This window comes from Dipodomys merriami, unplaced genomic scaffold (genome assembly GCF_024711535.1).
Source record: "Dipodomys merriami isolate MVZ:Mamm:240054 unplaced genomic scaffold, mDipMer1.0.p SCAF_91, whole genome shotgun sequence".
In the NCBI taxonomy this organism is placed as follows: domain Eukaryota; kingdom Metazoa; phylum Chordata; class Mammalia; order Rodentia; family Heteromyidae; genus Dipodomys; species Dipodomys merriami.
Window position 1 is genome coordinate 1,302,879 of NW_027206524.1, and position 25,665 is coordinate 1,328,543.

The window sequence follows — 25,665 nt, forward strand, 5'->3', positions numbered from 1 at the left end:
GGGAACATTATTTTTTATTTTATTTTTACTTTTATTGTTTTGGTGGTCGTGGGGCTTGAACTCTGGGCCTGGGCACTGTCCCTCAGCTCTTCAGATCAAGGCTAGCGCTCTACCACATCAGCCACAGTGCCAATTCCGGTTTTCTGGTAGTTAATTGGAGATAAGACTGGGGCTGGGAAGATAGCTCAGTGGTAGAGCGCTTGCCTTGCATGCCTGAGGCCCTGGGTTCAATTCCTCAGCACCACATAAGCAGAAAAAGCCGGAAGTGGCACTGTGGCTCACGTGGTAGAGCACTAGCCTTGAGCTGAAGATCTGAGGGACAGAGCCCAGGCCCAGAGTTCAGGCCCCACGACCGGACCCCCCCCCCAAAAAAAAAGTCTCTCTCGACTTTCCCTGCTTTGAATCTCGATCCTCAGATCTCAGCTTTCTGAGTAGCTAGGATTACAGGTGTGAGCCACCATTGCCTGGCCAGGGAACATTATTTATAATGGCCTAACAGGGAGGCAATTAAAATGACCACCAACTGATGACTGGGTAAATAAAACGAGTATACAATAGAATATTTTTCAGCCATGAAAAGGAATGAAGTACTAATACATGCTTCAACATGGATGAATCCTGAAGACATTGTGTTAAGTGAGAGAAATGGAACACAGAATGTCACACATTGTTTAAATCCATTTATTTTTCTATTGCAATTTCTCGTGTGTGTGTGTGTGTGTGTGTGTGTGTGTGTGTGTGTGTGTGTGTGTGTGTGTGTGTGTGTGTGTGTCCTAGGGCTTGAATTTAGGGCCTGGACACTGTCCTTGAGCTTCTTTGGTTGAAGGTTAGCACTTTTGAGCTATAGCACCACTTCTGGCTTTTTTTTTTGTAGTTTAGTAGAGATAAGAATTTTACAGAATATCCTGCCTAAGCTGGTTTTGAACTGTGGTCCTCAGATCTCAGCCTCTTGAATAGCAAAGATGATATGGGTGAGCCACTAGCAACTGGCTTTTATTATAATTTTAAAAATTATCTTTAAGTGGTTGTACAAAGAAATTTCAGTTCAACATGAGTACAGGGCATCTTGATATCAATGTCACCTCTTCCATCACTTTAAATCTATTTAGGCGAAACATCAAGAATAGGCACATGGATAAGAGATAGACAGCAGCCTAATTGTTTCTAGAGACTGAATATGAGAGGGAACAAGAAGTGACTGTTTACTAGGTAGAGGGATTCTTTTTTCTCCTTTTTAGTAATTATAGGTATTGAACTCAAAGTGTTGAACTTGCCAGACAGGTGCTTTATCACTTTTTTCATTACGCTTGTTTTTTAGATAGGGCCTCAAGGTTTCACCTGGGCTCCTCATGAACTGGCCTCCTCCTATTTCTATCTTTCTAGTAGCTGGGATTATAAGTGTGCATCTCTATGCATAGGTTTATGGTTTCTTTGTGGGGGGATGGAACTTTCTGGAAATAAATAGGTGGATTGTTGGCAGCATTGTGAATGTGCTAGAAGCCTCTGTATGTAAACTTCAAAATGTTTAAAGTGGTGGATTTTGTTATGTGAATTTTATCTCAATCAGAATAAAAATAAGAACACAAAACAATGCTCTAATAATTTTGAAATGTCTCTGAGATGATGTCTCCATGGCAATAGTCTCTGTGGCAACAACTCAGAGGAACTTTCCCTGGTGTTACATCATCAAGGCAAGAATCCTCCAGAGTTCTTAGAGAAAAGTGAACTTCTAATGAATCTCTAAGGATTTGCTCTTGAGTGGCAAGGAAAGTTGGTCTTGTGGGGTTATTTGAAGCTTGTCATAATGAATTGTTTTTTTCTCTCTTTGTAACTTTTGTGCCATGGGATTCTGAATAGGGATTGGCATTTATTAGTGATTCTGAAGCATGTGGCAACATTTGAAGTGGAGAATCTGTAAATGAAGTATTGTTATTACCCCTGAGCCTTAGTGAAATATGGACTATAGGGAAGGACAAGCCATCACTACTAAGTCTGTCTTAGCATAATGTAACAGAAATGGCCTGTCCATTTATGAACAGTCTATCCATAACATAAATTAGCCTTGCTAGGAAGAAGATAAGCTTCAGCTTTTATGTGATGATCCAATTATTTCTCCAGCTGTTAACTCTAAAACATATATAACCTATGTGCTGAGGTTTGAATTTCTTCAAGAAAGAAATTCTTTCACTTTGACTAAGTCTGTCCTTATTAAAATGTTATTAATATAAGTCTAATATTACTTTAAATTATAAAATAAAAATAAGTGTGGAATGCAAGTGGCTGCATACTTGTTTTATTGTTGAAGGAGTAAGATTTTATCAGATTGCTTCCTGAGGCTATTACATAATGAATAGGATTGAACTCAGGGCCTTGTGCTTGCTAGGCAGGTACTCTACCACTGGAGCTATAGCTCCAGTTTTCTTGTTTATTGATTACCTGAAGTAGGGCTTTGCTGCTTTATCAAGAATGTCCTGGGTTGCAGTCATTTTACTTGTGCTTCTCTCTGTATTAGGGACTATTAGGTACATGCCATTATGCCCAACCATTGTGCTTCCCTGGTAGCTAGATAGCTAGCACATATCACTGCCAAGCCATTGACTGAGAGAAAGTCTGATAGACTCTTTAAAAAGAATTTAAAATTGTTATTATAAAGGTGATGTACAGAGGGATTATAATTACCTAAGTCAGATAAAGAGTACATTTCTTTTTGGATAATGTCACCCGTCTCTCACTCTTTCCCAGTTTTTCCCTCCTGTCCCAACCCGCCAGTTGTATAGATCATTTCCACCATAGTGTCTAGTGAGTGCCATTGCTAACATTTGTTCACCCTTTTACTTTGTCCCTCTATTTCTGTGCCCCTTACTATCCCACAGACAGACAAGTCAAAAAGAAAAAACAAAGAAAGAAAACCTCTTGTTTCCATTTCCTGGAGTTCATTTAGATAAATATTATTTATATGATCAGATGTACATAGGCATTGCGCCTTTGTGTTCCTCTCCGAAGAGTATTCTCCTTTGGTCTCACTCTGTGTAAATGCCTAATCCTGTATGATTTATCATATCTCAGTGTATTTTAGATCTAGCTTCCAAATATGAGAGAAAACATGCATCATTTGTCTTTCTTGAGTGTGACTCCCTCACTTAACATGATTTGTTCTAGGTCCATCAATTTACCTGCAAATAACATATTATTCTTTCTATTGGCTGTATAAAATTCTCCGTTGTGTATAGGTACACATTTTTTTTTTGTCGATCCTGGGGTTTGAACTCTGAGCCTGGGGGTTGTCCCTGTGCTTTTCAGCTCAAGGCAAGAGTGTTACTGCTTGAGCCACAGCGCCACTTCCTAGGTACATATTTTTTAAAATCTACTCATCTATTGTAGTGCATCTGGGTGTTTTCCATAGGTTGTCTATTGTGAATAGTGCAGCAGTGAACAAGGATGTGCAAGTGTCTTCATGGTATCCTAGTTTGTGATGTTCTGGGTAGATGCCCAGGAGTGGTATGGCTAAGTCGAAGAGAAGATCTATGTTTAGTTTTCTGAGGAACCCCCAGACTGCTGTCCAGAGGTTTGTCCTATTTTAAATTCCTACCAACAGTGGTCTCATGGACTTTAAAAAAATGTTTTGGCTGGTCTTGAACTATGACCCCCTCAATCTTATCTGTCCATGCAACTATGATTGCAAGCTTGAGCCATCATGCCCAACTTCAAATATATTAATAATTGCTATTAAAGCCTAAATTGCGAATTCCATTTTCTGTGTGGTTTCTGGGATGTTTTTGTTGAAGTATTTTTCTCCTGGTAACTGGCCATATTTTTCTACCTCTTCTATATCTAGTAATTTTCAGTCATAGACCTTATATGTTATGTTCTTGAGTGCTTGAGTACTGGATTTTGTTGTATTTCTTTAAAGTATGTGTGAGGGCTGGGAAGGTAGCTCAGCGGTAGAGTGCATGCCTTGCAAGCATGAGGCCCTGGGTTCGATTCCTCAGCACCACATAAACAGAAAAAGCCGGAAGTGGCGCTGTGGCTGCAGTGGTAGAGCGCTAGTCTTGAGCTGAAGAGCTGAGGGACAGCGCCCAGACCCAGAGTTCAGGCCCCATGACCGGCAAAAAAAAAAAAAAAAAAGTATGTGTGAGCTTCTTTTGAGAGCCTTTTAAGGATCTGGAGTCTTTGGAAATTTGTTTTAAGCTTTTCTAGAGTACTCCTAGAATAAGACAAGACAAAATCCCAGTACACAGTATGTACTGAGTTCCTTATTTGTATTGAATGTTTATTGGAACATCTTCATGGTGGCTTGTAGGAGCATTTTTTTTCAGTCATAATTTTATATGATTTTCTTCTTCTTTTTTTTTTGTTGGTTATGGGGCTTGAACTCAGGGCCTGGGTACTATCCTTGAGCTCTTTTGCTCAAGGCTAGCACGCTACCACTTTGAGCCTCAGCTCCACTGGCTTGTAGGAACTCGAATGATTCCAGACTTGCTTTTGCAAGTCTTTTCTTCTTTTTTATATTGTTTTTTGCAAGTAGCAACAAAAAGTGATGAAATTGTATATCAGTGTTTTTCCACATTATTTTGCTTTCTCAGAGAAATGACTGAATGTTTGTGAAGAAGTTCCATTCTCCATGAAGCTCTTTGCATAACTTCATCTTCTCCAGTTTCCCTGTCCACAAATTCAGGCTTCTTTGGTTTTCCTCAACACCAGTCTGTCTTCTCAGTTTGTTTCCCGATTCTTTCATCCCTGTTTTGAAATTGTGTCTAGGCAGAAGGTAACCTTTGCTTCTCTACTTCTTCTCTTATAATTGCAGTTCACTTCTGCCTTTTCTCAATGTCTGAAAACATTTTTGCATATAGTCTGTTTGGTTTTCTAGGGATAGATGATAGAGGGAAAATCTGAGCCCTGTTACTCCATCATGGTTAAGAGAGACTGTCTTAGTCCCTCTTCCTTTTGAAATATCTTACTTTTTTTGGGGGGGGGTCTGGTCATGGGGTCTGAACTCTGGGCCTGGGCGCTGTCCCTCAGCTCTTCAGCTCAAGGCTAGCACTCTACCACTTGGGCCACAACACCACTTCCGGCTTTTTTTTTCTCCTTATGTGGTGGTGAAGAATCAAACCCAGGGCCTCATGCATGCAAGGCAAGCGTTCTACCACTGAGCCACCTTCCCAGCCCTTACTTGTTGTTTTAATAGGCAGGAAAGTTGGGCATTCTGTATGCTTTAGAGCCATCAACATTTCTATTTTCTCTGAAATATTCATGTTTTTTCCACCTATCTTTTACTTTAAGTTGTAGGTCTTATTATTGCACATTCTGGAAACTCCTTAAAGGATGCTTGCATCCAAGATTTCTACTAGACTTTTTCACTGTTTTTTTAAATTTATCTTTTGACTTTTCTAATGATTTTCTTCCAGGCCAAAAGTGCTTTTTAAAATATAGCCACATTTATCAATAACTTATTTATAGTTTCTAGGTGTTAAATTACCTTCTGCCAAGTATTCTGTACTTCCAAGTTATAACTTCACCTGTGTTTCATGTTTCTTTCCAGAACTTGAATCATTTTAGCTCTTGCATTTAGATGCATTTGCAATTTATACGGTATATAGTGTGAGAGTGGATTTTATGTTCAAAAAGCCTATCCAGTATACCATGCTCTCAAAAAATGATAACACTTCCATACCCTTATTGATTCAAGATGCTACCTGCAGCAATGTTGACTCCATTTGTTTTTGAGTCTCTATCCAATTTTATATTCTGTTCCAGTGATCTACCATTCTGTTCATGTGCCAACATCTTCCTTTAGTTAGAGAAGCTTTAGAGTGCCTCCATATTTGTTAGGGTTAGCTTGTAAATGTCATATCTTCTTCCTTCTCCCTAGGCTTTCCATGCTATTAGTTCTTACTTATTATTTCCTATAAAACTTTATTATTATTATATTATTGTAAAGGTGATGCACAGAGGGGTTACAGTTACATAAATAAAGAAATGAGAACAATTCTTGTTCAACATTGTTATCCTCTTCCATATTTTCTCCTGCTCCCTTCCCACACTCCTCTCCCCCACAAGTTATAGAGTTCATTTCTAACATAGTGTCTTGTGATTATTGCTATTACATTGGTTCACCCTTTGTCTTTTGTCTCACCATTTCTGTGATTCCTTATCCCACCCCCAAATCAGATAAACTTATGTATAAGACAAAGGGATTTTCACAATAAAAAACTTATTAAAAAAAGACAAAGGGTACTGAAATAAAAAACAGTGACAACAGGAGATAAACCAAAGGAAAAGAAAGAAAAAAGAAATAGCTGCAAAACGAACTCCTATAAACTTTAAAAACAGCTTGTATCCTACAAAAATATTTAATGCTACATCTATTGAGATCATACATAATGTGATTTAGAGAATTTAGAGAGAATTGATATGTTTGTATATTGAATCATTACCATGGGAGTACATGATATGCCTTTCCATTAATTAGATCTGCTTTTGTGGCCTTTTATACTTCGAGTGGCATATGTTTTCCTCATTTCTTAGTAGGTATTTAAAAACAAATTTAATTTTCCTATTGTGACAAGATGTAATGTGACACATTACACATTTAGTGCAATGTGTTTCTATTATTATGACAAAATAAAACAATCAACTTAAAAGTCAGAAGGATTGATTTGGCTTACAGTTTTGGAGGTGTGAGTCCACGGTTAGTTGGTCCCGTGGTCAATTGGCCCCACTGATTTGGGCCTGTGAGAAGGCAGTGCATCATGATTGAGTGCATGGCAGGGAGAAAGGGAGAAAGAAAGGGGGGTGATTTCGGGATTCTAATATAACCTTCAAGGGCATGCCCCTATGATCTCACATCCTCTCACTAGGCTCTGCCTGGAATAGTTCTACTACCTCCCAACAACATTACACACTGGGCACTAAGCCTTTATCACATACCTCCTCAGGTAATATTCAATATCAAACTGTAACAATATTCTAGCAAGTTGGTTTTGCACAGAGTATATTGATTCCGGACATTATACCTGCAATTTAACTAGTTCTTAGTATTTTTCACTGTTTTTATAAGTTCCTCATGAATATATAATAATATCATCTGTATATACGGAGAGTCTTACCTTTTCAGATTTTAAAAACTTTTCTCAGCTTGCATTTTTTTCCCTTTTTGTAATCTTAGTAGAAAATGTAGCAGTTATCTCATCTGGTTTGTCTTACTGGGAGTTCATCCAGTATCTTTACACTAAGAACATCTTCACATTTATCTGGACAAAATGTCTGTTTTAATTTTCATTAGGTATTTAAAATAATTATTGGGAATTTTGTCGGATGTAATTTGATGCGAATGTGTATTCTAGATCTCAACTCTCCCTAACCCCTTTCATTCCTTCAAATGTCCATTTTATTTTTTGCACCTTGAATCTTCTTCTATTAACTAATTTCTTTTGGTCACAAACATAATCATGCCTTTATTGCCCTAAGAACATTTCCTCTAAATCTCTTCCTTATTTTACTGTAATTTATATATACATATATTTTATATTTGTATTTTTGCTTCCTGTTTACATTCAAGAAATGGTGCTCCCTTTTTTAAAATTATCTTTAAGTAGTTTCAAAAGTGGTTTCAACTCAACAAGTTTGTTTATGAGTACATTGAATCTTGATCAATGTCACCTCTTACATTGCCCCCCCCCATCTTTTTTCTGGCCACACTTAGCTCCTCATATTATGTGGTTCCATTTTCACATATGTTCATTTAATATAATGACTCCCCACTTCCCTTCATTCTTCCGTTCCCATATCCTCACTTTTAAGAAAGTTATATGATTTTTAGCCTCTCTTTATAGCTAGTGCCACAGCAGGACTCCCCTGTAGATTTACAGGGGAATACCTGTAAAAATCTGGCCTTTCTATGCATTTTACAATCTGCCGTTTAATTGTATGGTCTTTTCTGGGCTATAAGGAGCTGCTCAGCAAGTTCCTTGATTACTATCCTTTGATTTTAGACATGTTGCCACCAGGTGGCAGTAGCAGAAGGAGTCATTTGATCTGACAGTGAGGATGTTCAGGCCTTTGGTGGTTTTCTTCCTTTTCTTCCTCTTCTCCCTCCTCCTCTCCCTGCTGCTATTTGAAGTTGAAATATTTAAGCAACATGATAGAGTGAGAAGTTTTAGGTAATGAAGGCCTTGCTCCTTTTTTTTTGGTTTTCTTTTTAAAAAGTTTTTGTTGCAAAGGTTGGAGTTACAAAAGTCAGATAATGAGTACATTTCTTTTTGAACAGTGTCACCTCTTCCCTTGTTTTCTCCCAGTTTTTTCCTCTTCTAACCCCCTCACAACTTGTATAGTTAATTTTCAACGAAGCGTCTAGTGAGTATTACTGCTGAATTAGTTCACCCTTTGTCCCACCATTTTTGTGTTTCCCCTTCCCCTCCCAAATCAGATAAAATTACATATAAGACAAAAGGTACAGAAATAAAAAACAGTGACAAAGGGGGAAAAAAAGAAAAAAAATCACAAAAAGTAAAAGTCCTCTTTCCATTTCTTGGATTTCATTTGGATAAGCATCTATTTATATGATAATATGCACATAACTATTTTTTATTGTGAGAATACTGTACAGAGGAGTTACAATTACATGGGCAAGATAACAAATACATTTCTTATCAAGCATTGTTGCCTCCTCTTTATTTCCCCTTCCCATTCCTTCCCATACCCACCTCTCCCGACCCTCCCCCATTCCCCACCAAAGTTGTAAAGTTCATTCGACATAACGACTTGTACATCTCATTGTTGGAAAGGGTCCACCTGTATCCCTAGTTACGCGATTTGTTTTTTCCCTTCCCCTCCACAAATTATACTAACATCAAATACAGTGAAAACATGGGTTATATCGTGGGGGAGGGACATACAAAGCAACAAAGAAATCATCTTATAAATATGTTAGAAACAATTGCATGAAAGGAAAAAAAAACAAAAAAAAATTTGAATACTTATCTTGGGGTTCATTCCCCTAACATCAACTTATCTGACCTTTTCTGCTTGACTCAGACATATACATATACAGACATATGCAAATAAGGGAAACCATGGGACCTATGTTTCTTTGGGCCTGGCTTACTTCACTTAATATATTTTTTTCCAAGTCTTTCCATTTCCTAACAAATGGGGAACCAACCCAGATGCCCCTCAGTAGATGAATGGATCAAGAAAATGTGGTATATATACACAATTGAATTCTATGCCTCCATCAGAAAGAATGACATTGCACATAACTATTGAGTGTTTGTGATCCTCTCCTAAGAAGATCCTCTTTTGGTCTCACTATGAATGTTTAGAGTCATGTTTAATTTATCATGTCCAAGTGTAATTTTTATCTTTTTACTATTCATTATGTTTACTTGTAGACTTATAGGTACATTCTAATTACTACAAATGAGGAAAACCATGTAACATGTTTCTTTAGGTTTGGTTTACTTAAAGGGCTTGCTCTTAAAGGGAATCATTAGACCCTTGTTTCCTCTTCTCCCTTTGATCAAGAAATGAATGAATTTCCTCTGCCACACTCTACCGCCATGTTTCCACCTGAAAAAGTAACTGAACTGTAAGCCAAAAATAAAAATTTATATTTTCTAAATGTGATTATCTTGTATAGGAAATACTAACAAAAAGCTAATTAAACCACTCCCCCGGTCATTTGTGTTGTCTGTGCTATCTTTTGCACTACATGATTTTTAAATATCTTGAATCCTGCTATTTCTTGGACTCTTTATTTTATTTTAGTTATTTTTGAGATAGGTATCAAACTTAGGGTTTTGCATGTGTTAGGCAAACATTCTACCTCTGTGGTACATCCCTAGGCCTTTTCCTGGACTCTTGGTGAATGCATGTATTCTCTAACCTTCACTTCTAGAGCAAACCTGTTTTGTTGATATTAAGTATTCTGACAAACATTTCTCATTCATAATTGTTATGTGTAGCTCTTTCTTAAAAGCTTTCACACCTTCAATTACTGATGTGATGAGAATTATGATCTTTTTTTTTTTTTTTGCCAGTCATGGGGTCTGAGCTCTGGGCCTGGGCGCTGCCCCTCAGCTCTTCAGCTCAAGGCTAGCACTTTACCATTTGAGCCACAGCGCCACTTCTGGCTTTTTCTGCTTATGTGGTGCTGAGGAATTGAACCCAGGACCTCATGCATGCAAGGCTAGCACTCTACCACTGAGCCACCTTCCCAGCCCCAAGAATTATGATCTTTTTAAGCACTGTAACCCCTTACAACTTGCTATAAACGTGTGTGTGTGTGTGTGTGTGTGTGTGTGTGTGTGTGTGTGTGTGTGTGTGTGTGTGTGTGTGTGTGTGTGTGTGTGTGTGTGTGTGTAGGATCATTGGGACAAGGTTTTTGTGTTTAGAAAGACTTTTTGGCATGGAGGTATGGCCTAGCAGTAGCGGGCCTATCTGAAAAGTGTGAGACCCTGAGTTTAAACCTTAGTACCAACAACAACAGAAAGAAAAATAAAGACTTGCCTACCTGGCTTGTCAGTAGAATAAGAAGTATATACTAATGTATAAGTCTTCTATCCATGTGGAAAGTAACTTTTCTATACTATCTGGATTACCAGCTCATTTCTTCATGATTACTATAGATTTAATCAGTGAGGATGATTTCCTTGTATTACTGACCCATCTATCGTCTGTCTGTCTGTCTATCTGTCTATCTGTCTATCTGTCTGTCTATCTATCTATCTATCTATCTATCTATCTATCTATCTATCTATCTATCTATGGCACTGGGGATTGAACTCAGGATATTGTGCATGCTAGGCAAGTGTGGTAACATTCAAGTTATACCCCAGCCTCTTTGTTTTTGAGACATGGCCTTGTTACCTTGTTACCTTTTCCTGCTTCCCCTCTCACATCTCTCACATAGCTAGAGTTGTAGGTGGGTACCAGTGTGTCTGGCTACTTATTTTACTTTGAGATAGTTGATGAAATCAATTGTGAAAGTCCTAACTTATATGTGAAAGTAATTACTGGCTTTTTGCTTCATGTTGGGCACTTATCTTGAGTTTCATCTCAAGATAATTTCTCACTAGAGGCAAGAGACACAGATGTGTATTTCATAGACATGATAGGATGTGAAAGCAGAAAACAATATAAAAATGCTGGCAACATTGTGGAGTATCAGTTATGACTGACTGGAAGCTGTCTCACTACCAATGTTCAGCATCATGACAGCATCTTACTACATATGACTAAACAGGGAAAAGATCAAAATTCCAGAGTCAAGAAACAGGTTCTTCTGGATGTATATTTCTTTCATACCACTGTAAAGTCAGAAAGTTGTAAGTCAAACCATTGTACATTGAAGTATATCTGCAATAAATTATTGTGTATCATAAATCCATGACACTAATCATGGTAATGATATTGAAAAATAGGACATGTCTCTGATTAAAGATTAAACATAAAACAAATAAAGGTATGGCTACTTATCTGTTATGAAAGCAAAGATAAACCATATGTTTTCAGCTATAGTAATTTGAAACAAAATTATAGAATAAATCTTGTAAAAAGAAAGTAGTACATGTATTATTTAAGGAATTTCAACAGATAAGCAATGTGTGCATGTGTCTATCCATGTGCATGTTGGTGTCACATAAAAGATTGGCCTCTGCTGCAGCAGTGATGTTCTAAAATATTAATTCAAAGCTGGGTACCAGTGACTCATGCTTGTAATCCTAGCTACTCAGGTAGCTGTGAAGTAAGGATTATGATTTAAAGCCAGCCCAGGTAGGCAAGTCAATGAGACATTTATTTGCAATTGATTACCAAAAAGCTAGAAATGGAGCTGTGGTTCAAGTGGTAGAGTGCCATCTTGAACTCAAGACCTAGTACTAACACAAAAAATATATACAAACACACACACACACACACACACACACACACACACACACACACACACTGTACCACATGTTAAGTGGCAAAGATGTAATGATGTTGTTTATTAGACTTTGGGGATACTTTTGGGAATGTACTAAAATATTTTAAGAAGCTTTCCAGTCAATTTTGACTTCATACATGATGAATATTTATGTTGTAAGCAAAAATGTTTTCAGCTGTTTTGTTTTATTGACACTGGGATGTTAATATTTGTTTTCATCTCTTACAAAGTAACTCTTGAAAGACAAATCAACCACGCACTTCTCCATCGTCTTTCCAAGGATGTTATTCTCTGGAAGAATAATAATGTCTGAAGTCTGTTCAGTTCATACATTTATTTTTTTGGCCTCAATACAACAGCAAAAAGAGACTAAAAGCAGAGAAACAAGTATAAATACAACCAAATAAATACTGTGTGGAGTCAAGAGGGAAGGTCTGTTTTAGCTTTAACAAGAGGGTGGTGGAGGAGGTTTGTGACCAGCCATAAGAGTGAGAACGCCCTCCTTCCCACTCTGTCTCACTTTCTCAGCTCTCCATCTGGCTAGCTTCTGTTATAGTCAGTGATGGTTCTTCACTGTAAAACACAGAATCTGACTCTGGTGAACTTTGGTAGGAAAGGATTCATTGGAAAGGTAAGATGCAATTCATAGAACTCTAAGAAGCCTGGGACACCAGATTCAGAAAAGAATTAGGATCCCTGGGAAGCCAGAGGACCAGAATCACAGCTAAGGTTAAAAGTAAGGAATGTACTGGGTTAAAGATGAGCAGGCAACCGGCCATTGCCATTGGTCCCACCTGATTCTTCTATATACACTGCTCACTTTTTAAAGTTATCATGTTGGTCTTTTCAGTTACGGATTAAAAGTGATCCTTGATCTTTTTGTATGCTTGCTCAGAAGTTTTGTCCTGACTTAGAAAGCAACCTCTATCTAACTGACAGAGGTTGCTTCTGCCTTCACTACATGATACATTGACAATACAGCTTATTAGCTGTGCCAACTAGTTACCAAGTTGAAAGTTTTAAAATAAGATTCCCCAAAGGACAAATCCTCTTGACAGAGCAGCAAGTGCTAATGCTGGGAAGCCAAACCTTAACTACATCTTATCCTTGAAGTCTCTGAATTCTGCTTCCTGAGAGAGGCTCTTCCTGACACTTGTAATCTCAGTTCAGTTTGCCTCCGATGCCATTTCCATGAAGTCCTTTACTTTTCTCTGGAGCACGTGCCATACTTAAAATTCATTGTTAGAAGTAATTCTAGGACCTCTTTATAAGTGTTTGTCATGGGGTTTAAAGATATAGAGTGTAAATTTCAGGTTCATACATGTATGAGTACTTGCTTGGTTAGGTATTCTCAAGGATTTTCTTCCCCTGTCCTGCTACACTCAGAGCTTATTCTGAGACCAGCCTGTGTCTTAAGTGAGGCATTTCTTTTATTTTATTTACTCAGGTTTTACACTTTTTGTACATGAATTTACATTTTTTGTAGATGAGTGGAGAGGAGACATGGTCTCTATTCTCACCTCCATCTGCCTGTGTTCTAGGTCTCATTTCTTGCCCCTCACATGTGAAAACCCAGGTTCTAGTCCTGGAGGGCTAGCAGACCCCTCCCACCTCCCTGCAGTCAGTACTTGATTTAGTCGTCACTTACTTTCACTTACTTCACTTAAGATTTCAGCTTGCCTTTCTCCCTCCCACTCCCCATGACAATTTCCATTCCTCCCCTTTTATAAACCACATGATGCAATATTGTATCATATTGGCTTTACCTTTTTTTTGATGGTAGTGGGGTTTGAGCTTTGAGCTCAGGATATTCTAACACTTGAGCCATGTAACCAGACCTTTTTGTTTTGGTTATTTTTAGGATATAGTCTCACTTTGCCCAGGGTGGTTGGAAAACCATCCTCCTACTTATACTTCCTATGTAGCTGGGATGACAAGCACATACATGACAAGTGCCACAGCTTTTTATTGGTGGGAGCTGGCCTTGAACCATAATCTTCCCAATCACCATCTCCTGAGTAGCTAGGATTATAGGCATAAGCCACTACATCCACCTGTTTAATATTTTTAGATTTTTTTCTTTTTTTTTGTTGAGTGGATTTAAGTTTTTATTCCTTTTGGTTAAATACAAAGGAGTGAAATTGGATTGTATTATAAGACTTTAATTTTGTAAGAAATAGCTAAACTATATTACAATTATAGATTTCTATATTAATAAATCTAGACACAAAGATAAAGAGATCAATAAAGCTTAATTTATATTTACGATTTTAACTTTCAAGAATATAACCTATTATCCTTATGTGTGCTCTAGTGAGAGCTTGTTTTTCTAATCATATAGATAGAAAGGCTGTTTTACTAAATATATTTTTCTTAATATATATTTTTTATTGTAAAGATACTGTATAGAGGGGTTACAGGTACATGAGCAAGGTAATGAGTCCATTTCATATCGAGCATTGTTACACCCTCCTTTGTTTAAATATTTTTCAGTGTTGTCAGTGAATAAATAAATGCTTATCTTTAAAAATCAGAAACATTTCTTCCTTTTTTGCTCTTTATGTTCACTGTTCTATACTTGGTGAATCCTCTGTAGGAGGGAGAGGAAAAAAAGAAAAGGCCATTCTTTAAAATTCACATTTGGAAGCAAAGTTGACTATGGAAGGGAAGAAACAATTAATTGGACAAGTGACCTAGACTCCATCTTGGAGATTCCTTTTCCTTTTTTATTTTTTATTTGTCATGGGGCCTGAACTCTGGGCCTGGGCACTGTCCCTCAGTTCTTCACCTCAAGGCTAGCGCTCTACCACTTGAGCCATGGGACCTCTTCTGGCTTTTATTTTTTGCTTATGTGGTGCTGAGGAATCGAACCCAGGGTCTCATGAATGCAAGGCAAGCACTGTACCACTGAGCCACCTTCTCAGCTCCTTTTCCTTTTCTTTAAGTCTGTCTCTGTGTCATGAAGACCTCAGAGAGCTTCTGCTTTCTACTTCATTCTGGATAAATGGACATAGTCTTGCTGGCCTATAGTGAGTCTTGAGAAAAGCGTGCATCTAACCATCAAGAGAAGTGATTGTTTCCATCCTAGGTAGGTGTCCTTGCTAGTATTGCACTTAGCATTCAGAGGGCATCCTTCTGCATTTATAACCACTTAATCTTACACTAAGAAAGATTAACATTTGCATTAAAGTGAATATATAATTTGAATTGGAAGCAAGGTTAAGGTTATAGCATAGATACACCTCTACTACTACTACTACTACTGCTGCTGCTGCTGCTGCTGCTACTACTACTACTACTACTGCTACTACTATTTTTGTTGTTGGTCATGAACTCTGGGCTTGGGCACTGTCCCAGCATTCTTCAGCTCAAGGCTAGCGCTCTACCACTTGAGCCACATCACCACTTCTGGTTTTCTGGTGGTTAATTGGAGATAAAAGTTTCACAGACTTTCCTGCCTGGCCTGGCTTTGAATTGCCATCCTCAGATCTCATCCTCCTGAGTAGCTAGGATTACAGGTGTGAACCACTGATGCCTGGCTGCACCTGTATTTTTGAGTGAGAAATTAATCTCTATAACCAAGGTGAATAAATTAAGGATATTGATTGTAAGCTTGATTGTAATAATATATGGGATAAAGGTTAAACAAATCTATTTCTTGCACTCATTACCCTACTTATGTAACTTTAATCCCCCATTCATCATCTTTACAATAAATAAGTCATAAATACACAAAATCTTATTTCTAATACTAAGAATGTGAGAATGTGAGTTGTAATAAAGTGTTCCAGATATTGAAGCCGTGGTTCTCAATACTGTTCATATATTATTACCATTTGGAGCATTTGGATAGTATTGGAGGCTGGGTTCTTTCCACAGGTGTTCTGATATAAGTAATCTGTGGTTTAGTTTGGGCACTAACACATAGTCTTATCTTTAGCAAATGCCCTCTAATTTATTTTCAGATTTTAATATCAAAAGAGGTATGGTTACGGATTCCCAATGGCACATTTCAATTATAATATCTCTAGGAAACATGAATTATTATTGCAGGATACAATATCAATATTGTTTATACCACATCTTCTGTGAAATTATTTATTTCTTGGCTAAAAACATAAATCCTTATTCTTTGCTTCCTGAAATAATAGCTAACTATTGTATAATGCTCCATAGTTCAAAGACCAATGAACTTTAAGTCCTAAGGTTTTGGATATATAGTGAAAATAGATTTGCTAATTGATTTTAGTTAACATTTTCATAGAGAAAAACTGATGTCTCAGACACTAACTTGCTCAAAGACTACTAATGAATGGAGACCTGCCAGTATTCTCTCCATTTTCAGCTTCTTTCCTTATCTTCCATGTGTAAGTTTTATAAATCTGTACATCTGTAAGAAATGTGTACCTGTAACATGTTTGACACTGAATATCTTAGTATTTCTATAGCATGTAGAAAAGAAGAATTCTGTATTTTTTTTATTCTTTAGAAGGTTGAAGCTCTAAAAGTTAGTTAACTCATCCAATGTAATCTAGCTAGTTGGGAAGAGCTAGGAGTAAAATATAGAACTTCTGGTTGCTAGTTTTCTATGTCTTTGCTAAACCATACACAGTTTTTAGTAGTATCTTGTCTTTGTGTATCATTTTATTATTAGTCTTTAGTAAAATTATTTTATTAAAATTTTTTGAGATACTGTAGGGATCTTATTGCAAAGTTCAGTTGAATTTTCCTCTCATGCCATGTGCATATTAGAAGTGCGGATAAGCAAAGAAACAGAAAAACAACCAAAATATTTTTTCCTTGCTGCTTAGAGTGTAGCACTGGTGGGGCTGTCCTTCTAGGTTTTTTGGTTTTGTTTTCATAGATGTATTTATGTGTGAGCTGGGTTGTAGCTTAGTGCCAAAGCACTTGCCTAGCAAATGCAATGTTGAGTTCGATTCCCAGTATTAAAAAAAAGAAAAAAAGAGATGCATTACATGTACAAAAAGATAGATGTTTTTACAAAGTGAATTTGTAATAGTTTCATAAAATACCCTGTTTATAGAAGAGAAAGACTAGTGCGTCACCAAGCACATGAATAGGTTCTCAAACCAATTACTAAAGATAGATGTGAAAATTAAAACAGTGGTATATCTTCTTACAGCTATACCATGAGAAAAACTTTAAATCCTAGATGGTGACATGTTTCAGTTAGAAGGTGGGGATTTAGGGACTGAATGTGCACGGTGGCTGTTCTGGAAAGCAAGAAGGCATTACTTAGATGAGATTAGTCAAAGTATCCATGGGAACTCAGCAGTGCTGGTTTGAGATGTCTGTCAGTCTACCATCTTCTATCTATCCATTGTCTCCAAGGCCCATGAGAGTACATTTACAAAGATATCCATTATGTCATTATTTTTGGTGTTGGAAAAATCAGATGCAGCATAGGTGCCTCTGCTAGGAACATTTAGGAAAGGAAACAGATCAACTATGGTGAAGACTGAAGCTGTTAGGCTCAGTCATTGGCAAAGTAGCTTTAGTGATTAGCCAAGAATATAGAAATAAGATATAAAATGCAATATTATTTATGTGGATAAAAATTACATGCAATTAACTCACTCCCCCAAATTACCCTTAGACCATACTCTCCACAGAATTCACAGTAAGTGGTTTGTTATTATCTACTAGAAAATAGCATGCATGGAGATTGAGATTGGGGAGAACCAAGTTAGATCAAACTCTAGGCAATAAAATAGTACAAAACATTAAAAAATAGAAATCATTTAATAGCTACTCCCATATTACAGTTCACTGAAAATCAGTAACAGATATTTGGAAATAACATACTTAGGGATTGAACAACACATTCCTTCTAAGGAAAATATGGGTCAAAGAAAAAGAATCTTGAGAATTGTTTAAAAAGCTTAAACTAAATAAAAATTTAATAAAACTCATCAAGATTGTGGTATATATTGAAAATGGTGCCTAGAGGTAAATGTACACCATTAAATACATATGATAGAAAATAAGAAAGATCTAAAAATTATTATCCAACTTTCTAGGCTGGAAAATAAGAAATATTGAGGGGATGGTTGAGGTTGGGAGAGATGGGGAAAATTATGAAAGAGGTAACATTGATCAGTTTCTTTGTACAACTAGTTAAAGATGATAAAAACATTTAAAAGAAAAAGGAAAGAAGAATATATTAAGTTAAAACAAAGCATAAGTAAAGGAATAATACATTTACACTTATTTATGATATAAAAAAGAATCAAAGAAAGAGGTCAAATTTTTTTAGAGAAGACCACCAGTGCTGATTGAACCTTTAAAAACCAAAGATCAAAAAGAAGGTGGCAATAAAAAATCAGAGTTGGGAGAGAAGAAAGAGTACAAATTAATGAACTGCTTCAAACAAGTGTTTTAAAAGAGATTAACAGAGACTTAACCACTGAAGGTTTTCCCTGAAGCACCCACAAATAGAAAAAGGACAATGACCAGTGGAAGTGTCTGAAAAGACATGGGTAATATCCAAGAGCAGCTCTTATTAGCTGTGTGATTGCTGGCAGATTGCTGAACTGTCTCAATGTTATCATCTGAAAACCAGGGATGATGACACATAAAAAGAAGGTATTTGTGAGTAGTATAGCTTTAATCAATTTATCAAATATGTGTAGAATAAAAGAAGTTTCACAGACGTCAAAAAAGGAGAACATTGTAAATGATTCCTGAGAGGCCAGTAGGAAGAATTGAAAATGACCTTGGATTAGATCAGGTTATTAGGCAGGACAAGAGATTTTCACAGAGATTTTACCTCAGTCATTCTTATATAGCACTGTATGTACTTATCTGAAAGACTAACAAGGGTAGAGATTTCTAGTATTTCAGAATTTTACCCTAAAATAAGGTCAAAAGAGTAAGATTAGAAAAGCTACTTAAATATTCCTGTTTTGATATCTCATTGACTCACCTGCTAGTCATGGTAAAAAGCTGAAAACTGCACTTTTCCAGATTTCCTTGCAGCAAACCCAATGGCAGCAAATACATTTACACTAACCAAATAGACTTTTGTGCAGTTTAGAAGGTATTAGTGAAGAGACCCTCCCTCTTCAGTATAATCAGAGTTCTCAATGTTTGTTAAAATTGCAATAATTCTGCAATGGGGTCTGAAAATTCACATTGCTAAGGAGTTTTTAAGTGATGCTCATCTAGGCCTCTTTCATTCATTTCCTAGTCTCATGAGTAAAGGTAATATTCTTCATGGTGGCAGAGTTGACAGTGACAGCTGGAGCTTCCTGACTTCAGGTCATATCTAATGTGGAATACAACTGGGGGACATTTACCCTTCCACTACTCTTTCAAAACTGTAAGTACAAAATTTCACAAATTACATCTCTTTTTTGGCTAAAGACAACTAGCTATTTCTGCTTCCTGTATGAAACATTGACTGATGCAGTATTATACTCATTTGTTATATATATGAAAAAAGAATGTTCAAAAATCCTTCTTAGTCTAAAGCATTTCTCCTTTATATCATTATAAACAAGTAGGGAAAGAAAATATTAGATGGAGGATGCACTTATTGACTGTGCTTGGTAGGAATTTGGTGATTAGGCAGGACAAGAGATTTTGCAGCAGTGTATAATATTGGGTGTTCAATCATCCTAGTGTAATTTTCTTTTTTTTATTGTGAAAATACCACACAGAGGGGTTACAATTACATGGGCAAGGAAATGAGTACATATCTTATCAAGCATTGTAGTCTCCTCCTTTGTTTCCCCTTTCCATCCCTTCCCATCTTCCCCTACACTCCCTCCCCCCACCAAAGTTGTAAAGTTCATTTTCGACATAACGACTTGTACATCTCATTGTTGCAATGGGTCCACCTGTATCCCTATTTAAATGGTTGGTTTTTTTTCCTTCCCCTCCACAAAGCATAATTAGGGCCATCTTAACATGCTCTTCACTGGAAATGTCATCACATAGATAAGGGAGCAATATGTGAGTATTCTGAGTGTAAGCTTGAGAACTACCCACGCTGGAGTTCCATCCACCATTTAAATACCATCTGTACATCTTGAGCAAGTTACCAAGCCAACTTTCCATGTCTGTAAGGTAGGACCACAATTGTACCTATGCATCCTGACTGTAACTGAAATACAATGAAAGCACCAAGAAAAGCTCCACTGAAAGCACGGTAGGTGTTTCATGATGGTGGTGGTGGTGGTGATGATGATGATGATCATTATTATTTTACATATTTATGTTGATAATGGGGCTTGAACTCAGGGTTTGGGTGCTGTTCCTGAGCTATTCTGCTGAAGGCTAGCCCTCTACCACTTGAACCATAGCTCCACGTCTGGCTTTTTGGTGGTTAATTGGAGGTAAGAGTCTCATGCACTTTTCTGCTTGGGATGGCTTTGGTCCCAAATCCTCAGATTTCAGCCTCCTGAATAGCTAAGATTACAAGTATGAGCCAAAGCATTATTATTGTTGTTATTCAGAAAATAACATGAAAGGATAAGATGAAAATTTCCACACAAGAATGTACAGATGAGAAAGAGGAGAGGAAAGAATCTGCATGAGAAAGGCATGGTAGGATATACCCGGTAATCCTAGAATATGGAAGGTGTTGAAGAACCTCAAGTTTGAAGTCACCCTAGATTAAATAGTGAGACCTCATGGCAAAAAAATAAAAACAAAGAGACTAGGCATTACTTGTAACTTTTAAATTCCACTGTAATTGCCTTGTGCACTCCCCAAATAGTTTTTAGTGTTTACTCAAAAGTAAAAACTGAATTGCATAATATTTCCTGTACTTAAGGCAACAAGACCATGAATAACTCTCAAATTCACTGCTGACAATTTAATCTAAATTTAATATTAGAATTTTGTCAGCTTACAATTAATATAAAAAAAATTAGCCATAAGGCTAAAGATACAACAAGTGATAGTGAATGAACCTTGAGAGCTTGTTTGGAAGATCTAGCAAGGTAGTGCAGCTACTCGTATATCCTTGACCAGTCCTCCTCTATCGGGATGGTCCTCCTCTTCGACCGAGCGCGCAGCTTCGGGAGGGACGCACATGGAGCGGTGAGGGAGGAAGGGGCCACCCGCCTAGCCAGCCAGATCAGCCGAATCAACCTTGGCCATCAATGGGGTGACAGATGTCGCAGCCAGATCGCCCTCACATCCAAGTGATAGTGAATGAAAGCAAACTTTAAGTTGGATATTCAAACAAGATGTGAAAAGAGAAGGAAAAAAGGAAGAAGAAAGAAGATGCAGCATAGATTTGGCCATTGGGAGAAGCATGTTTCCATCCTCCCCTGGGCTGACATGCAGAAGGCACTCCGGTGGGTGTTTGTGGAGGTTACAGCCATTTGCTCTTAGACTGAGAAAGACTAACATTTGCATCAAATGAGTTTTCTCCTTAATGTTTTGTGTAGGGCAGCCTTTACCTCCTTGTTCCTCAGGCTGTAGATGAGGGGGTTGAGCATGGGGATCACGGTGGTGTAGAACACAGAGGCCACATTCTCCTGGGCCAAGGAACTGGCAGTGGAAGGCTTTAAGTACATGAATGCAGTGGATCCATAAAACAGCCCCACAGCCACAAAGTGGGAACTGCAGGTGCTGAAGGCTTTGGCTCTGCCTTCAGTGGAGCTGATGCGGAGGATGCTGGACAGGATGAAGGCATAGGAAACAAGAACTATTAGGCCAGTCATTATAATGTTGAATCCAGCTATAAAGAAGACAACAATCTCCACATCATAGGTGCTAGAACAGGAGAGCTTCATGAGAGGGAGGATGTCACAGAAGTAGTGGCTGATGAAGACCTCACAATAGTGCAGTTTTAACATGAGGCTAGTCTCTATTGTTGACCCAATGATTCCCATGGTATAGACCAGAGCCACCAGCAGGCAGCAGAGAGTATGAGACATGATGATGTTGTAGAGTAAGGGGTGGCAGATGGCCACATAGCGGTCATAGGCCATCACCATGAGCATGTAACACTCAGCAATGACAAAAACAAGGAAGAAGTAGAGCTGAGACATGCACCCCACATAGGAGATGATGTTCTTGTTGTTTACAAAGTTGACCAACATTTTAGGGGTGATGACTGAGGAGTAGCAGAGATCCACAAAGGATAAGTTGCTGAGGAAGAAGTACATTGGGGTATGAAGCTGCTGGTTGAGACCAATCAGGGTGATCATGCCCAAGTTCCCCACCATGGTGGTCACATAGATTCCAAGGAAGAGGAGGAAGAGAGGGATCTGGAACTCTGGCTGGTTAGTTAATCCTCCAAGAATGAACTCAGCCACTGTTGAGTGGTTTTCTGTAGCCATTTTCTTTGTGCAGGAAGCCTGTGGTGATGGGAGAGGAGATAACTAGTGAGAGGCTGCTCTTCCTCTGATTTCTTTGTCCTTTGTCATCTCCTGAGCCAGCCTGGCTGGCTGCAGGGCTGGTGCATGTTTCCTCTACTCCTGTTGCTTGCTGAGAGCAGGACCAGTGATGAGTGTTGTAAAGATTCTAAAGGTGAGAGGAAAGAAGGAAAACCTTGGATCTCTTAGTTGTTTTCCAATGTCTTAGATAACTGGTTCTCAATGTATCTTCTGTGGTTCAGCAGTATCACCTTCATCCTGACCTTGCTGGGGATGCCAATTCTCAGGTCTCACTTCACAGGTACTGATTCAGGAACACTAGGATGGATCTAGTAACTTACTCATTTTTAAATCTAAAGTTTGTAAAGCTCTTCTTTATAGATGATAAGTAATATATATTATATTTTGTAGTTTGGGATAGAATTTTTTCAGAAATGTAATTCCTCTCTCATCTATGTAATTCCTAATATTCAATGATATGGAACATGAATATCGAAATGAACTGTCATCGTACTATATCCAGAAGCTGTGTCATGTGATAAGTCAATTTTTGTACCTAGAAATATCAACTCCAAGTTGGTTGTTAAAATGACATAGGACTTTGCAATCTTTATTTCAAGTTTTAGATTCACATAAAAATGTGAGTTGCCATTATGTGTATAGTATTGTTCTTGAATTCACTGGATATGTTTGTAATGTAGGTCTTTTCAATGTTAGGTTCATGTAACCACTGGAAAACTTAGAAAATATTTATGTCTAGGCTTTGTTCATAGATTTTTTTTTCGGTCTGTGATCCTGTTTGTGCACTGATACTTAGCGTCATCCTTGGTAGATGAGTGTTCCATTGATAACATGATTATTGTTATTCTCAGATTGTAATTCCAAAATATGGCATTATTTCATTGCCAATTGCAAGGAAATTATAGTAATGAACATAGGAAGCATGGAGTATTATTGGTAGATATAATACATATAGATACTTTATCTGTGGGATTTTTTGGGGTCACAGTCCTGGGGCTTGAGCTCATGGTCTGCGTACTGTCCTTGAACTTTTGACTAGCACTATACCATATGAGACACAGCTCCACTTCAAGCTTTTTTGGTGGTTAATTAGAGGTAAGAATCTTATGGACTTTCTTGACCAGCCTGATTTCAAACCCTGAGCCTCAGATCTTAGCCTCCTGTGTAGCTAGGATTGCTGGTGTGAGTCACTGGTGCCCAGCAGGTGGGATGTATTTCTCAGTAAACAAATTTCACAATGTTAATTATTCCTGATATAATTATAAGCTTTCCTGTAATGGTATGTTATTCATGTTCTTTCAAAGTCAATCTCAGTGACTCTTGAAATACTGATCTAGAGAAAATGTCGATTTAAATCACATTTTGATTCTTATTTTACTTTGGGAAAATTGATGTGCCAGATACCAAATGACCTGCCTAAGGCCTACTACTCACAGGTGACTTGGAACCAACCTTACCTTTTCCTCTCCTGGCAATGAGCGTCTTCCCTTTCCTTCCATGTGAAGCCTTCTAAATCAGAAGATGTATCTCAACAATGCTTTGTGTTTGACATCTTAATATGTGCATAGCATAGAAAAAAGAATACTATATGTGTTTTTTAACTACATAGTAGTCTAGGAAATTGAAATTAAAACATTTCGGGGTTATGCAATGTTTTCCAATAAGAAGAGGGAAGATCTTGTCTTACATTTTAGGAATCCTGATCACTAACCTGTTTTGGCTCTACTAAACTTTACTGTTTGTTATACACTATATTTATGGTATTACTTTATTAATATTAACTAAAATACTAATTTCGGTGTACATACAAGGATTATAGTAAATTAGAAACATAAAAATGCAGATTAACCCTTCCCCCATTTTTCTATTTGTTGTCTAACACTGATAGTGAATATCTTGGTATTTTCATCCTCTCTATGTATTAATTTATGAACACATTTTGTAATCTGATTTTTAATTCCATGTTACAAAATATTTATTTTGTAACACAATATTATAAAATAAGTTAATTCATCTGATTCTTGAAATAATAATAACTGTACTAATGATGGTGTTTTTATATCAGTGTTTTTAATATTCTGATTTGGTATATAGTATGAGTACATTAAATTAAATGAAATAAGCCTGTCACTATAATACAAAAGACAATTCTGATTTGAATAAAAGAAAATATGCATTAAATTGTATTTTATATTTGAACTTATTGGTGGAGAGATATTTAACTTTGTAATGGCTAGTATTTGAAATAAATGTGTACACTTTATTTACTTACTTACTTAAATGATAGCTTAAATATATTGTTTGTTTTATCCAATCTCCACCCTAAAATGATAAAAAAAAACAGAATGCACAGTGAACAACATTTTCATTGATACAAGTACTTTACAAAGAAGGTTAGGCAGCCTTATTTACCCAATGACAAACAAATGGGAATACTAATGTGTAGAAGAAACTTTGATGAACTGAGTTTAATTTTTCATTTCCATAATCTTATAATAAATGAATATGGGAGGCATGAATCACATATTTCTTATGAATACAACAGCTCTTAACTCTAGAATTACCAGACTATCAGAGGTTCAGTGTTGCTTCCCAGACAACCTAGGACGCAGGGAACATAGTACTTGGTGATGAAAAGTCCACTGTGGTCATAAATTGCCTGCACTATAAAAAATTCAAAGAAGAAAGGCTTTTATTATTCATTTTTAAAGATATAATTAAATACCTGTGCTGAGAAAAAGTGAAATTCTCTTGGAAATTTTAATGAATAGCCTTACTTTCAATCATCAGTAAATTGTAGAAGCACGTGGATTTGTATCTAATGTCTGCACACTTAGGAGGAATGAGTCCCAGTGATTGAGTTGGGTTGTGTTTACATGTGTGTGCATAGACCATCTCCTGGGGTACAGTCTACTCTAGAGACTCTGATCTTTCTAAGGAACAATTAGACATCTATGAAGCATGATTTTTCTTCCAGTTATGTTGAATTTCCTCTTATTTGTAGATTAATGTGTAGTTACTTACTATGAACATTTTGATATTTAACCTAAATCATTTTATTACCATCATCACCACCATCATTACCAACATCCTTCCCCTTCCCATCTCCACAACTATTGCACTCATTATCATCAACATACCATCAACATTACTCTATTATGGTTATTACTCATTATTCACATTAACTAACATTGGAATATTTTGAAAGCAAATGAAAAGATTTTCAAAAGCAAACTATAGTTTTAGTAAAGGGAGACAGAAGTGATAGACACATAAGTCTATCATCTAACTGCTATATCTGCAGACTGCCAGTGTGGAGTGGCATGGGAATGTGGAGTCATAGATACTCTTCATTCCTGTGTGCTC

The 25,665-nt window shown here is 37.1% G+C and overlaps 1 protein-coding gene across 1 annotated transcript; it reads right to left on the bottom strand.

The window, feature by feature from the left end:
* Positions 1-21,312: 21,312 nt before the first annotated feature.
* On the bottom strand, positions 21,313-22,245 carry LOC138821354 (olfactory receptor 8A1-like). The gene has a single exon (XM_070013518.1). The coding sequence runs from the start codon at positions 22,240-22,242 to the stop codon at positions 21,313-21,315; it is 930 nt and encodes a 309-aa protein (XP_069869619.1). The 5' UTR covers positions 22,243-22,245.
* Positions 22,246-25,665: the final 3,420 nt, after the last annotated feature.